The sequence below is a fragment of a genome (genome assembly GCF_019968955.1).
Source record: "MAG: Porospora cf. gigantea A chromosome Unknown PgA_NODE_156_length_32446_cov_351.844, whole genome shotgun sequence".
Lineage (NCBI taxonomy): Eukaryota > Apicomplexa > Conoidasida > Eugregarinorida > Porosporidae > Porospora > Porospora cf. gigantea A.
In genome coordinates, this window is record NW_027151432.1 from 19,520 (window position 1) to 32,446 (window position 12,927).

Below are 12,927 nucleotides of genomic sequence, written 5' to 3' on the forward strand. Positions count from 1 at the left end.
AACTGTCACCTCTGCTGCTTGTACCAGCCCAACGTAGAGGATGCGCTGGGAGGGGAGTGGGCACCTTTGATCTTCCTTCTGGCGAGCGCCTGGATGCGACTCATGGGTGAATGTCGGGTAGCGTACCCCTGCTTGAGCTTGCCCATAGCCCACATCGACTCTAGCACCGAGATAAGAGGACCCCAAGAAGCCATCATCTGCCTCTGTTTGGCCGCGACAGCCTTCATCGCTTCTGGTTTCATGAAGACCATGGTCTTGCCGATAGCAATACCTTCGGTGATACTCGCTCGCTCCAACAGCTTTTGAGCTGCGACCTTCGGCTCAAGGTTGGGGTTTTCCGCAATGCCCAGGTCCACGAACTTGAATTGGAACAGAAACTCCGTGAAGGGCCTTCGGTAGGAGTAACCAAGGTTCTTCAACTGCAAAGCCTCGAGGATTGACAGTGCATGGAGTTGGATAAGAATCTTCGCCTGATTGAAAACTAGGGGTAGTTTTTCTTCGTTGGGCTTAACACAACGAATGAAGTGGGGCTCTGTCGAGTTGATCAGGTCCATCAACGCTGACAGTTGGTTAAGAAACTGAGACCCAATCAGTTGCCCCTTTGCCGATTTGCCCTTGATAACCTCCACGCCCTCGAACAAGCCCAAAGAAACTGGATTGGTTGACGCTTGCACAACCTCGATCAGCTCCCCTCTCAAAACGTCTTTGTTCTTGAACAGGAAGTTCTCGACATTGTACTGGATTTCGCCGACGGTATGGTCGATAATGAAGTTTACGTTTCCGGCGACCTTGGACCTGACAAGCTTCTCTGTGGTCCCTTCCAGCATTTTGTATGCCGCCGAAAGAAACTTCTCGTCGTTGCCTCCCGGGGCTAAGCACTGGTCCTCAAGGCAGGTCATTAGACTGTTCTTGGGACCTGTAAGAACACGGATGATCTCGCCGTTCGACGTGAAGACCAGGTCAGCAGCACTGATGCCCTCGTCCTTGTACAGTTTCTGCTCCTTTTCGAAAACGACATCTGTAAAGTTCTTCTGGAGCATTTCATTCGTCACGTTGATGAAGAGCTGCTCCAAGGAGTTGTTCTTGAACACCTCGAAACCAAATATATCGAGCATGCCCATGAACATCTCGAAGCCGCCAGGAGGCTCAATGGTGTGGTTCAGCTTGATGACGAACCAGTCGAATAGCTTGTCAAAGAGTGCCTTTGCCAGAGAGTGCATCAGCATTTCCGTGTCAGGCTTTGTCCAACGACCTCGGATCTCAGCACCGCCTGCCATAGAGATCTTCACACAGATTCCTTCCTCAGCCATCAGAGGATCAAGGAAGGCCAACTCGCAAGCATCCTTAAAGGTCGCCTTCTGATCATCAGGAATAAGACCTGCATTGGGGACACCATCGATAGACGCCTCTCCAATGTTGACGTTGCCGAACAACAAAACTGCAGACAGGATGGAGTAGATCGAGTTCTGCTCTTCAACAGGCATTCCCATCTTCTCATAAGCCTTCCAACAGTCAGCCCATTCCTCCTCGTCGTCCATTCCAGGAGTATCAAGACAGGCTGGGTTAATGAAGTTGTAACCTGATATGTCGCGAAGCCGCCATGCCGTCCTCTGTTCAGGAGTTGCGGCCTTGAGCAGCTGGTAAAAAATATGATAGGACCTCTCAGTGTCCTCCTGATGCAGAATGCGTGACTTCTCCAGTAAAAAGTTTCGGACACTCCCGTACTCCATACCACCCGCGGCCTGCACCTGCAGCTGCATAAATCTACCGAAACGTGAGGAGTTGTTGTTCCTGATTGTTTTGGCATTGCCAAAAGCCTCAAGGACTGGGTTGGCCCCCATAATAGCGTCCTGAATTGTAGTGTCGGTCTTGCCGCTCTTAGCCGCAGCGAAGTATCGCATGGCCATCTTCACAGCCTCCGTCTTACCCGCCCCAGACTCGCCCGAGACAATGAGCGTCTGGGACTTGCGGACGCTGTGCATAGTGTCGAGGGCGGTACGGGACAGCCCGAAGGTGTGGGGACCAAGCTTGCTGTGGTCGGGCGCGTCCCGATGCATAAGAATATAATCGTCTCCTCCTGTGCCGACGTTCTTGAACGGGTTGATGCAGATAAGTAGCGGGTCCGCCGTAACATAGATCTCCTTCTCAACGTAACGGCACTTCATGAAGTCGAGCACGCAAGGGACGTTGGTATGCGGAATCATACCGATGTCGTTCAATAGCATGGGGTTGATGTTGCTGTTGGCATTCCACGCCTTCTCCTGAGGTACGTCGAAAACCTCTTCGGTGGGGTCCTCAGGCTCCACCTGCTTGCACTTCAGCACCTCGTTGGTGGAACCAGGCTGTACCGCGCACTTGGCAAACAGGAGGTCCCTATCGGCCTTGCAGGCGGGTGCCATCGTCGACCAGATATTGAACCCCTTATAGACACTGCCCTGGTCGTCAATGGCCTGCACCAAAGACACCTTCTTGAAGAGCTGCTTTCCTCCGGATTTCGCTTTGGCTTTAGGCGGCATTAACAAATTCTACAAAGATGACGAATTCTTCATTTCGTGGGCCCATAATAGATGTATTGGGGGACCAATCGTGACTCAGGCTTACGTAAGACCCGCTGCTATCAGAGTTGCCACCGTAAAACGCCTCTATTTTTTCTGAGGGAATGTTACATGTCGGAGTCCTCGGTCATGTTGACAGCGGCAAAACTTCCCTTGTGCGAGCCCTCCACGAGACGCTCTCAGGTGTGCTGTCGACGGCTGCGTTGGACAAGCACCCCCAAAGTAAGCAGCGAGGGATCACGTTGGACTTGGGCTTCAGCTCAGTTGTTGTCGACACGAAGCGCCTCGTATTCGTGGATTGTCCAGGTCACGCGTCGCTCGTAAAGACCGTTATCGGCTCGGCAGCCATCATCGACTGCGTGCTGCTGGTCATCGACGCCGCGAAGGGGGTACAAGTACAAACCGTCGAGTGTCTGGCTCTCGCTGAATCCACGGTGGACCACCTCGTTGTGGTGCTCAACAAGGTGGACCTGGTGACTCCCAGCAAGCTTCTGTCTCTTGAAAAGAACCTCCGAACCCGCGTCTTCAGCAAGACCATATTCGGTAGCGACGTGCCCATCCTTACGGCTAGCGCCACGGACGGCCAGGGCATCACCACCCTCAGCGCTACTCTCGGAGCCCTGGTGCCTCGGGATCGGCCGCGGGACCTGCCGTTTGTATTTTCTTTCGACCACATGTTCACTGTCAGTGGTCAAGGCTGCGTCTTCGCGGGCACCTGCCTACAGGGAAGCGTGCGAGTAGGGGACACGGTGGAAGTGGTAACCCTCAATGACGGCGACCGTTGTCGACGTGTAAAGACCATTCAGGTGTTCAAGGAGAACGTCAAGGAGATATCCGCCGGCGACCGCGCTGCAATATGCGTGCCAAAAATAGCCAAACTGGAAAGGGGACTGATTGTACTCCCATCCTCCAGCACAACCTTCAACGTAGCTCTCGTTCAGCTGCAGCGAGTGCGATTTTTTAAGGGAGCCATACGTCACAAGTCATCATTCCACGTCTCCATCGGCCACTCCCATTGTCAAGCAAGAATTCTGCTGCTCAAGCCCGACCATCATTATAGGGAGCCTATTCTACAGTGGCTTGAAGAGACCACCTGCACTTTTGGAGAACAACTGGAAAACACTTCAGTTGCTGTTCTTTGTCTCAACAGTCGCATTCGAGCTCCTGGCGGATCTGTACTCTTGGGAAGCCGCATGGACCTGGACACTTCGGATGCCCAATGTCGAATCGCTTTCCACGGCAGGATACTCTCTTTGCTGGACGCCCCATCGCATCCCGCGTCGAGTCTGATTCGCATGCGGAAGACGGTGCAGAGAGAACTCGTCGTTGACCGAGTCAAAGAACATACAACCACCGTTTGCAAGGGACATTTTACGTCGCAAGCCCACGCCCTATATTACCAGCACCGGCCGGCAACCAACACAATGCGCGGCCTTCGGGGGCATGTGTCCGATTCATTCGGTACGACAGGGAAGGTGCTGGTGGTCTTCGAAGCCGAAGGCAGCGAAAAAGGGGACCGAGTTGTGGTGGACCACATCACCACTGCGCCGCTAAAAATGTAACAACGTCACCCAAAGAAGCGAATATGACCTCACGAGCAGCACGAATAAGAAGTAGACTCGTCTCTGTCGTCCAACCCAATGGCTGCCGCCGGCATTGCTGCTGACTCGTCGGTCCGCTCTATAATTCGGCGCGCCAGCCTCACAAAGGCCTCCTCCACATTCTCTGCTGTCTTGGCAGACGTGAGGACATAGGGAATCGCATGAGCAGCAGCTTTGGCCTTCACCTCCTCTTCGGTTACGTTTCTGTTCTCATCATCGGTCTTGTTCCCAACTAGCATCAACGTGACGTTCTCTGAGGTGTACTTTTGGATTTCTGCCATCCATCCGTCGACAGACTCCACCGATTTAGGGTTAGTCACATCGCAGACCACTATCACGCCATTCGCGCCGCGATAATAAGCGGAAGTAATCGTTCGGAAGCGCTCTTGACCTGCTGTGTCCCAAATCTGCAGCTTAACGATCTTGTCGTCGATCTGGATGGTTCGAAATCTCTGAGTGGCAGGCCCCTCTCGCACTCACAAAGTCCACGCCGATGGTGGTGATGTACGAGTCGGTGAACTCGTCATCAGAAAACCTCAACAGAAGGCAGCTCTTCCCAACGCTGGTGTCACCGACCAGAACGATCTTGAATCGATGATCGCTGATGAGAAACGACCGGCCGTCTCACTGGTCGTGTGGTTGGGCAGCCATGCAATTTACCAATTAGGAATCACGGAGCGGCAAGCAAAGATCGTCGCCATCGCAACTGCTCTGTTTCTTGCATTAGGGTTGCTGTGTGCAGAACACGTCATGCCAGTGTATCCATACCAATGTTTCCCCTGTTTCCTTACCGAGTCTATAACCACACCGCACAGGGCCACCTCCACCTACTGTCACAACACCAGGAACGTCTTCTAACTGCTCCCGCGCTCCCGAGAGGTTTCTCCTCCGTGTTGACCGCCTTTGACCAGTCTCTAAAAACGGTCTTGGGTACAGGAAAACGACATGTGGAGTGTTCTGTCGAATGGAACGTCCTCGATTCGAAGACAGTCGTGGAGAAAGAGGTGATTCGGTCGCTGGCGCCTCCGGTCTGTGCAGTCAAGCGCCCGCTGCTACGCTACCTGTCTAATACTGACGCGGGATGTGATCTGCCGTCGATATTCCTTCGGCGGCCTTTTCGAGACGACTCTTCCCAGTTCCTAGAGTGTTTCGCGCTTGACACCAGTCGTTCTCTAGCCCGTCCGCTCGCAGGGTGTGAAACGATGGCAGGCTACCCATTGTTGACCCCTTCGTCAATCCCGATCTACCGATTCCAGTACAGCGGTATCGACGTCCCAGCGGACGTGCTGCCCCCTTTCATTAACTCCACAATCACCGAAGACACCTTCGATTTCGCCATGGACTCTGGCGCCAGAGAGCTGCCCAGTGCACCATTGGCGATGCCCAGTGAGACAGTTAGGAGTGAGTCACTCAGACATAGGCCTTCAGCGGGTGGTTGCAGAGTTGTTGGGTCCGACAGTCTTTCCCTTCATCGACTCCTCCTGCCATCTACATCAAGCTAGCCCGCACGATATACACGAGAGCCCGCTGATGCCATCCCTTTCTGAGACAGCGGAGGAACTGACACTCACTCCTCGCCCTCTCCAGGCCGCGGAGACGATGTTTGGCTCGCATGCCACAATTTGGCGAGTGATGAACGCTCCTAAGGACATCGTTTGGGAACTGGAAACTACAGACATCGACCGAAAGCTTGCATTGACGTACAAGGATCCAATCAGCCTTCTCCAACTTGGCGGGGGGATATGCTGCCCTCGCACCCTCCATCTTCCACAGGAACCCAGTTTAATTTCCTTGTGGGTAACGGAGAATACCCTACCATCGGACGTCCTAGGGCACTACTGTCCTTGTGGGTCAGCTGCTGATGTCTTAGGGCACTGCTGTCCTTGTGGGTCAGCTGCTGACGTCTTACTGTTTCCACAGAGGGTTTTCCTTGAACGCCTCGTGCCCGTTGAAGGCCGCGACCCGAAATCTCCGCACATCAACCCGCTGAAACGGCAGAGGAGAGACCCCACCCCAATTCCACATGAAGAGTCGGATCTACAAGGGCGGTTCGCAGAGCCTGCCCCGACTGCGTACCCGCTGCCTGTGGATGTCGAAGCTTCGCGATCGAAGGCCGCTCAGCTAATAAAAATCCTCGAAGCGCTGGAGGGGCCGGCCCAGACGGTTGAGCTCCCACCTGTGGACGCATTAGAACCAGAAGACCTCCCAGAGATGGTAGTGTGGCCCAAGGCTGCATGGGAGCTGCACTTAGAATATTCGATACGGAAGATGCAGGAGCTGCCTCTGGGCGCCGAGTTGATGTCTCTGTGCAAATCCAGCCCTCTGGAGTGCCTAGCCGCACTGAAAATCGCTGTCAAGCACAGTCAGGACGCAACGCTACACGAAATAGCTGCCGATGCGCTGTCGTGTAGCGTAACTGTACTGGATGGTGGACGCTGCGTATTGACCCCTGCAGAGGTCAACCTTCCAGAGCGCTTCTCTCCTGAGAACGCGCTCCTGGAAGACGTCGAAGCCGCATTCATGGGCCTGATGACTGATGTCTGGGGAGCCGAACTCAGCCTTCTGGTGCTGACTTCCGCCTTAGCCCAGCAAGTGAAAGGGTGCGCAGCGGTGCTCTCCCCGTCGGAAAATTACTCTAGACTCTTCAGATGTGCCTGGAGTTGGTGGAATGAGCTGACCCGTGCCATGTCCAACAGGCACTTCGTCTCGTATGCGTCTGTGTTCCAGGCCGACCTCACCCCGCTTAGGCCACTTCGGGTCTCTCCGGAAGCGAGCCAACCGAAGACGTACCTGTCAGACGTTCCTGACAACTGCTGGCTGGTCGCTCCGAGTGGGCTGCAGTTCGACTTGAAGGACCGTGACCTGTTCAGGTGTGCTCGATGGCGGGTTAACACCTGGGTCGGCACTCAACCGGCGGCTCCCTGTCTGCCAGTCATCGCCTCACCGTTGAGCGGCTTAGTGGATGTGGCGGATGACCTCGCAGAGGGACTCGTCGGTGACGCAGCGTTGATAGGACCTTCGTGTGCGATGCTGCTGGCGTCAAAAGAAGACTTCAGAGAAAACTTTCTTGCCTGCTCTCGGACTTTCAAACTCGTCTTTCCTGTCAACCTCGGTCCTCTGGAGTGCTCCGAGTCACTATCATGGCTTCTGGCAGAGGACACTGCATCGCTTCGAGACCTTATATCTCAGCTACAACAAACCTATCTACACTCAGAGATCCATGCGTCCCTTGCCAAGCCCACTGATCGAAACAACTTCATGCACCGCGTGGCGCTACTCTCTGGGCTGGACCTCCCAACAGATCTGTAGGTTAACGCGGCTACCAACAAACAGCTTCTCAGCCGCCTTAGGCGCCGGCCTCTCTCTAGAGGAAGCCGCAGCCTTGTTGGACATGGATCCCAGCGTCTGGGAGGCGGTCACCTCTGCAGTCGACGCCGCGGACCCTCCATCAGCAGAGACTGACCCCACCCATTGGGATAACTCCACGGGCAGTGAACCTGTCTGGGGTGCTGACGGGAGTGTAGTTCCTAGGAGTCCTGTTAAGTCTTTCACTAGGAGGGAAGCTCATCAAAAGTCACCGTTCCCACGAGGCACACAATCAGATTCCACAACGAACTTTTTCGTGATGAAAGAAGAGGACTCTGGCTGTGATGCCTGGTCTGAAACGCTGGACGCAGACTGGGGGCAGGCGGCTGAGGTGGAGAGGGCTGCAGACGCCTCATGGCCTGTCGAGTCGAAAACTCAATATGCAGAATGTGAGGAGGACACCTTCACCACGTGGAGCGACCTGTGGCAGGAGAAAGAATCCAAAGTTGTGTCCTCTAACATTCAGACATCTCTCTTCGACAGAAGACGAGTGGCAGTACCCCAGAATACTCAGCGAAGCTGGGAGCTGCCCGAACTCCCAGTGATCTGGAACGAGCATCCGACGGCACCTCCATCTGAGCGTACATTTGCAAAAGGAACCCACCCTGGCTACGGCCCCCTCCCTGAGCTGTGTCGCGGATCCGACGAGGGTAAACATGGTTTCTGTCGCAGGCCATCCACACTTCACAGGCTTAAGCGGGCATACAAAAATCTACACAAGCGCAGGTGATCAAAGCTCGGGCATGGGTTGCTGCGTCAACAGCAAATTGAAGCGCTTCTTGGTTGCGACTCGCTGTGCAGAGAACTTGTCGTCCGGACTGAACTTGGCGGGGTGGGCGGACAGTGTGGCGGAGCCGTCGTTAGTCGTGTCGCTCAAGGTGTACACACGCTCGCCGTCGTTGTTCAGGTAGTAGCGGAGGAACATCGGTGTGAATTCTGCAATTATCGCCGATGCCTCAGAACGAACACATTGAACTGTGGCAGAAGCGCTTCGGAAAACGACTTGATCATGATGAGCGAGCACGGAAGAAGGCAGCCCGGGAGCCCAAGCGCATATCCAAGCTGGCCAGAACGCTGATCGGCGTCAAGGCCAAGGTCTTTAACAAAAAGCGGTATGCTGAGAAGGCTGAGATGAAGAAGAAACTCAAGGCCTACGATGAGAAGTCTGCGACGCAAAAGGAGCCAGATATGGTGCCAGAAGGCGCCATTCCAGCGTACTTGCTGGACAGAGAGGGCGTTTCACGAACGAAGGTGTTGTCTAACATGGTCAAGCAGAAGAGAAAGGAGAAAGCTGGTAAGTGGACCGTGCCTATTCCGAAGGTCAAAGCCATGTCTGAGGATGAAATGTTCAACATCCTCAGATCTGGTAAACGACGCAATAAGGCCTGGAAGCGCGTTGTGAACAAGATATGCTTTGTGGGAGACAACTTTACACGGAAGAATCCGAAGTTCGAACGGTACATCAGACCTTCGGGTTTGAGAATGAAGAAGGCCAACGTCACGCATCCAGAGCTGAAAACCACCTTCCAACTGGACATTGTGGGAGTTAAGAAGAACCCGCAGTCCAATCTCTACACCACTCTCGGCGCTCTGACCAAGGGAACCATCGTGGAGGTCAACGTGGCTGATTTGGGTCTCGTGACCACTACTGGTCAAGTAGTCTGGGCCAAGTATGCGCAGATCACGAACAACCCTGAGCTGGATGGCTGTGTGAATGCAGTTCTGCTTGTGTAGCTTTGTTGTGTTCCGACTCATTCACTATTGACAACCCTCGCCTGAATTCGTGCGGAGGAGCGGCGCTCAGGTGGACATGGAGGGCGATGCTCCGTCAAAAACCGTGGCATCTTTTCCACCTTGTTGCAAAAGGGGAAAAGCCGGGCATCAATGACGTCTCTGTGTGCCTTGCTGAGTTCTCGGAGAACATGCGGCGGAGCTGGCACGCAGGGAGGACGTGGGACGCAAAATCTTTTCGATGGGGCTTCATATGAATCGTCCTCATTCGTGTCCGCGAGTACAGGCTCTACGTCCGACTCCTGGTCGTCCATGTTTTCCGAAGGCGCTGATTTTGGGTCTTCCTGTGCTGCTTCGCCCTCTGGACTTGTTCGGATTGCAAGAAGCAGCTTGGTGACGGGATCGATGCCAGGTTGGCATGCAACCGGCTCTCGCTCTCGCTCACGCTTGACTCGTGGCATTCGCTGCATCAGCAACGATACCAAAGTGGAAGGACACGGAACCAACCCTTCCGACCCGTCTATAATGTCGGTGTACGTCAGCATGAGCAGATGGACGGAGCTGACCAGTGCCCGTAGGTTCGCTAATAGAGTGTACGTCTTCTGATTGGAGCTGGCGTCCTCTTGCATGTATCTCTGTATATCTGTGACGAGGAACTGAATCTGGTGATGGGCGATGGCCAGGTCAGCTCGGGACTTTATCTTCGGAACCGACATGGCGACCTCCAGGAACCTGGAGTACAATTGCCGAAAACGTCGGAGATCTCGGCAGGGTGCTGGTGGAGTCATCGATTTTGCACACGCGGGTCGAAGGCACACGCGAATCAATCTGCCTCCTGCCGCTCCACATACCGCTATGCGTGTGGCAATGGCCTGCGTCAACTGGAAAACGTTCCTGGAACCCTTAAGCGCTTCATGGAAAATACTTGCGCTCGTGGAATACACAGGCGGATAGCCATTTCATTTCCCAACAGCCCTCCGATTCACCGCAGCTGGTGTACGCCTTCATAAGCAGTCCCACAGGCGTATGCAGGGTTCACGGCGTCCTTTTCAGTTAAAACCGCCCTTCAGCAAGCGCTCGCGGAAATAATTTGGGGCGACGACACATGTTATTAGGAAGGAAAGTTGCATGCAAATTATAATTCTTAGAGATGACAGGCAAGGGCAAGAAAGTCGCTAAGAAGAGCAAAGTCACGTCCAGGTCGGCGAAGGCCGGCTTGACCTTCCCTGTGGGGAGGATTGCCAGGCATCTACGTGACGGTCGTTTCGCGAAGAGGTTGTCTGGAGGAGCTCCTGTATACATCGGAGCTGTGTTGGAGTATTTGGTCGCCGAGCTGTTGGAATTGGCCGGCGCCGCTGCCAAAGAGCAGAAGAAGAACAGAATCAACCCTAGACACATTCAGCTAGCCATCCGGAATGACGAGGAGCTGTCCACGTACCTGGCCAAGGTGAGCATTGCACAGGGCGGAGTTTTGCCGCGCGTGCACGAAGTTCTTCTCCCGAAGAAAAGCCGTGAGCGATCGCAGGAGTACTGAGTCTGTTAACTGAGACAGTCGATTGGAATGATACAGGTCACATAGTGACCACCTAAACATGTGCTGACTCAATTGGAATGCTACAGGTCATATAGTGACCGACCACCTCTTAACATATTCTGACTCAGGGGAGTGGGGTATGACACCGAAATATGAGACACTCAACTAACTCATCGCAAAAACTCTCGTCGACGCCCTTGACCTAACCGCACCCACCCCTGCGTAGGATCAGATTGGACGCGTCTACGCGCTCTCAATGGAGTCTCTGATGGCGGCTTCCTTTGAGGAATGGACGCGTTGTTGTTTGGGAGGATGTCCAAGAAATCTAAAGGCCTTGTGATACAGAATTTCTGCATACTACTTAAATTTGGGACTTGGGGCAGTTTTCGCGACCGAAAGCACTTGTTCAAATGTTCGAGAGCCGTGTGAAATCGAATGTTGTAGGGATCCTGAACGATAAGGGTCATCAGAGCCATTGTCAGCGCCCCACCAGTACCCACATTGGGCATCTTCACGTCCGCCGACGTCTGATTGTCTTGGCAACCAGATAATAAAACTACATCACCAGCAGCCTTTTTTGGGAATCGTTCCTCCTTCCACGAACGGGTCCTCGGTTCCCAAACAAACGGCAAGTCCATGCCGGATCCGGAGTGACAGCAGTCCATCACGCATATCATCTTCACGCCAGACGGTAGGGGATACACCAGATGCCAGTTAATCTCGTCGTCTCGTATTTGACCAGCGGTTTTATAGTCTACTGGCATGATAGTTTCGTCGAAGCCGTCCTCTTCCGTACCCTCATGATCCCGGATTTGACTTCCATGGCCACTGAAATGGAAAAATAGGGCGTCGCCCGGCTCAGCATCAGCCACCAGCCACTGAAAGGCCAGCAAAATGTTTTTCTTTGTCGGGCGGTACCTAGGATCGCCATGATGAGTGTCCACTAAAGTGGTCAGAAACGAGGAATCGTCAGAGAAGCCGTAAAGCTCCGTAAGGACTTTCCGCCAGCGACCCACATCCGCCTGACAACCAGACAGCTCCTTGTTGCTCCCAGTGTAGTTTATGCCAATCAGCAGTGCCTTTTTCTTTCCTGTAAGCTTCGGAAGTGGTCCCCCAACCGAAGGTTGCTGCCTGACACCCACGTCCGCAGGCGGGGCCGCGGCTACCTCCGCATAGGACATGTCCGAGTTCGTAAGTTGCGACTGGCGAACCCTTAACTTGGCTGTTGACTTCAGGTGCAACGCGGTCTGGGAAAACGAGGCAGTGGCCAACAACTTATGCGACACGTCGTCCATGACCTTCACTACGTCCCAGTTGTGTTCCTGCAGATGGTCGGCCAGCGCCTTCTCGGGGTAATGTGGGAACACCTTGGTAAGGTCCACCAACCTCATGTACTTCTCGAAGTCCACTTCTGTGCCGTCTGGCAAGCGACAGGGTCCCCGACGAATCGGGATCGGGGGCGTCTCAGAGGGGATAGTCGGCGGAGATTGCTCGGGTTTGGATTCTGGAGGGGTCTCCAGTTTAGCTGCATGTGCTTTCTTGTGCATTGCTGTCCTGTCCACGTTCTCACGTCGCCAAGCCAAGTATGGCGATAGCGACGAAGCAGGTTTCCTATGAACCATGCGCCAGTACTCGTCTCTCGACGTTTCACGCGTACCCCAAGAGAGGAACGCCAGCATGACGTACATTCGAGGGTTGGCACTTTCCACGGGTACGGGCACCCTCTTAATCGGATACTCACCTCTGCTAACCCTTCCTACTTGGACGTTTGAGAGATTTAGCTGGGTTCCTCCTACGGTTTCCCAGCGGTGGCCGTCCGTCGCGACGATTCGCAAAGAGAGCAGCTGCGCCTGCACAACATGTCTGCTGTAGAAGTCAATGTGGTCAAAAACTAACTCCTCCTTGAATCGCTGCTTGCAGAGGAGCTCCAATCGATCGTCCCCACAGCGAATCTGCAATTTGAAAGTAGTGAATCTGCTTTTCAGGTCTGCAGCTTTGAGATACTCAATCAATTGCGTCGTCTCAACGTAGCCCAAGAACAAGTGCGGCATATAATGACTGTATTTCCGTCATCCCAAGCAGTGCATAGGAGATCATCTCTCAAAGTCTCTCCGATGTAGAGACCGTTTTGTCTCTTTGA

The 12,927-nt window shown here is 54.0% G+C and overlaps 9 protein-coding genes across 12 annotated transcripts; 4 read left to right on the forward strand and 5 right to left on the reverse strand.

The window, feature by feature from the left end:
- Positions 1–5: 5 nt before the first annotated feature.
- Positions 6–2,516, reverse strand: KVP18_001882 (uncharacterized protein; the record flags this gene model as incomplete). Its single annotated transcript, XM_067952318.1, has 1 exon — positions 6–2,516. The coding sequence occupies one exon, from the start codon at positions 2,514–2,516 to the stop codon at positions 6–8; it is 2,511 nt and encodes an 836-aa protein (XP_067812323.1).
- Positions 2,517–2,659: 143 nt separating this feature from the next.
- On the forward strand, positions 2,660–4,117 carry KVP18_001877 (uncharacterized protein; the record flags this gene model as incomplete). The annotated part of the gene is made up of 1 exon (XM_067952312.1): positions 2,660–4,117. One exon carries the CDS (start codon positions 2,660–2,662, stop codon positions 4,115–4,117), a length of 1,458 nt encoding a protein of 485 aa, XP_067812317.1.
- Positions 4,118–4,146: 29 nt separating this feature from the next.
- KVP18_001865 (uncharacterized protein) lies at positions 4,147–4,807 on the reverse strand (the record flags this gene model as incomplete). 2 transcript variants are annotated; one of them, XM_067952291.1, is made up of 3 exons in its annotated part: positions 4,147–4,608; positions 4,637–4,757; positions 4,785–4,807. In XM_067952291.1, the coding sequence occupies 3 exons, from the start codon at positions 4,805–4,807 to the stop codon at positions 4,147–4,149; spliced, it is 606 nt and encodes a 201-aa protein (XP_067812297.1). The 2 variants fall into 2 exon arrangements, with proteins under 2 accessions (XP_067812297.1, XP_067812296.1); XM_067952290.1 differs by lacking the exons at positions 4,637–4,757; positions 4,785–4,807 and having other exon boundaries at positions 4,147–4,437.
- A 119-nt stretch (positions 4,808–4,926) lies between these two features.
- On the forward strand, positions 4,927–8,252 carry KVP18_001870 (uncharacterized protein; the record flags this gene model as incomplete). 3 transcript variants are annotated; one of them, XM_067952303.1, is made up of 4 exons in its annotated part: positions 4,927–5,542; positions 5,571–7,461; positions 7,490–7,911; positions 7,989–8,101. In XM_067952303.1, 4 exons carry the CDS (start codon positions 4,927–4,929, stop codon positions 8,099–8,101), a joined length of 3,042 nt encoding a protein of 1,013 aa, XP_067812309.1.
- Positions 8,253–8,447, reverse strand: KVP18_001879 (uncharacterized protein; the record flags this gene model as incomplete). Its single annotated transcript, XM_067952315.1, has 1 exon — positions 8,253–8,447. One exon carries the CDS (start codon positions 8,445–8,447, stop codon positions 8,253–8,255), a length of 195 nt encoding a protein of 64 aa, XP_067812320.1.
- A 26-nt stretch (positions 8,448–8,473) lies between these two features.
- On the forward strand, positions 8,474–9,256 carry KVP18_001881 (uncharacterized protein; the record flags this gene model as incomplete). Its single annotated transcript, XM_067952317.1, has 1 exon — positions 8,474–9,256. One exon carries the CDS (start codon positions 8,474–8,476, stop codon positions 9,254–9,256), a length of 783 nt encoding a protein of 260 aa, XP_067812322.1.
- Positions 9,257–9,273: 17 nt separating this feature from the next.
- KVP18_001875 (uncharacterized protein) lies at positions 9,274–9,969 on the reverse strand (the record flags this gene model as incomplete). The annotated part of the gene is made up of 1 exon (XM_067952309.1): positions 9,274–9,969. The coding sequence occupies one exon, from the start codon at positions 9,967–9,969 to the stop codon at positions 9,274–9,276; it is 696 nt and encodes a 231-aa protein (XP_067812314.1).
- Positions 9,970–10,403: 434 nt separating this feature from the next.
- KVP18_001880 (uncharacterized protein) lies at positions 10,404–10,787 on the forward strand (the record flags this gene model as incomplete). Its single annotated transcript, XM_067952316.1, has 1 exon — positions 10,404–10,787. The coding sequence occupies one exon, from the start codon at positions 10,404–10,406 to the stop codon at positions 10,785–10,787; it is 384 nt and encodes a 127-aa protein (XP_067812321.1).
- A 170-nt stretch (positions 10,788–10,957) lies between these two features.
- KVP18_001873 (uncharacterized protein) lies at positions 10,958–12,838 on the reverse strand (the record flags this gene model as incomplete). The annotated part of the gene is made up of 1 exon (XM_067952307.1): positions 10,958–12,838. One exon carries the CDS (start codon positions 12,836–12,838, stop codon positions 10,958–10,960), a length of 1,881 nt encoding a protein of 626 aa, XP_067812312.1.
- Between the last annotated feature and the right edge of the window lie 89 nt (positions 12,839–12,927).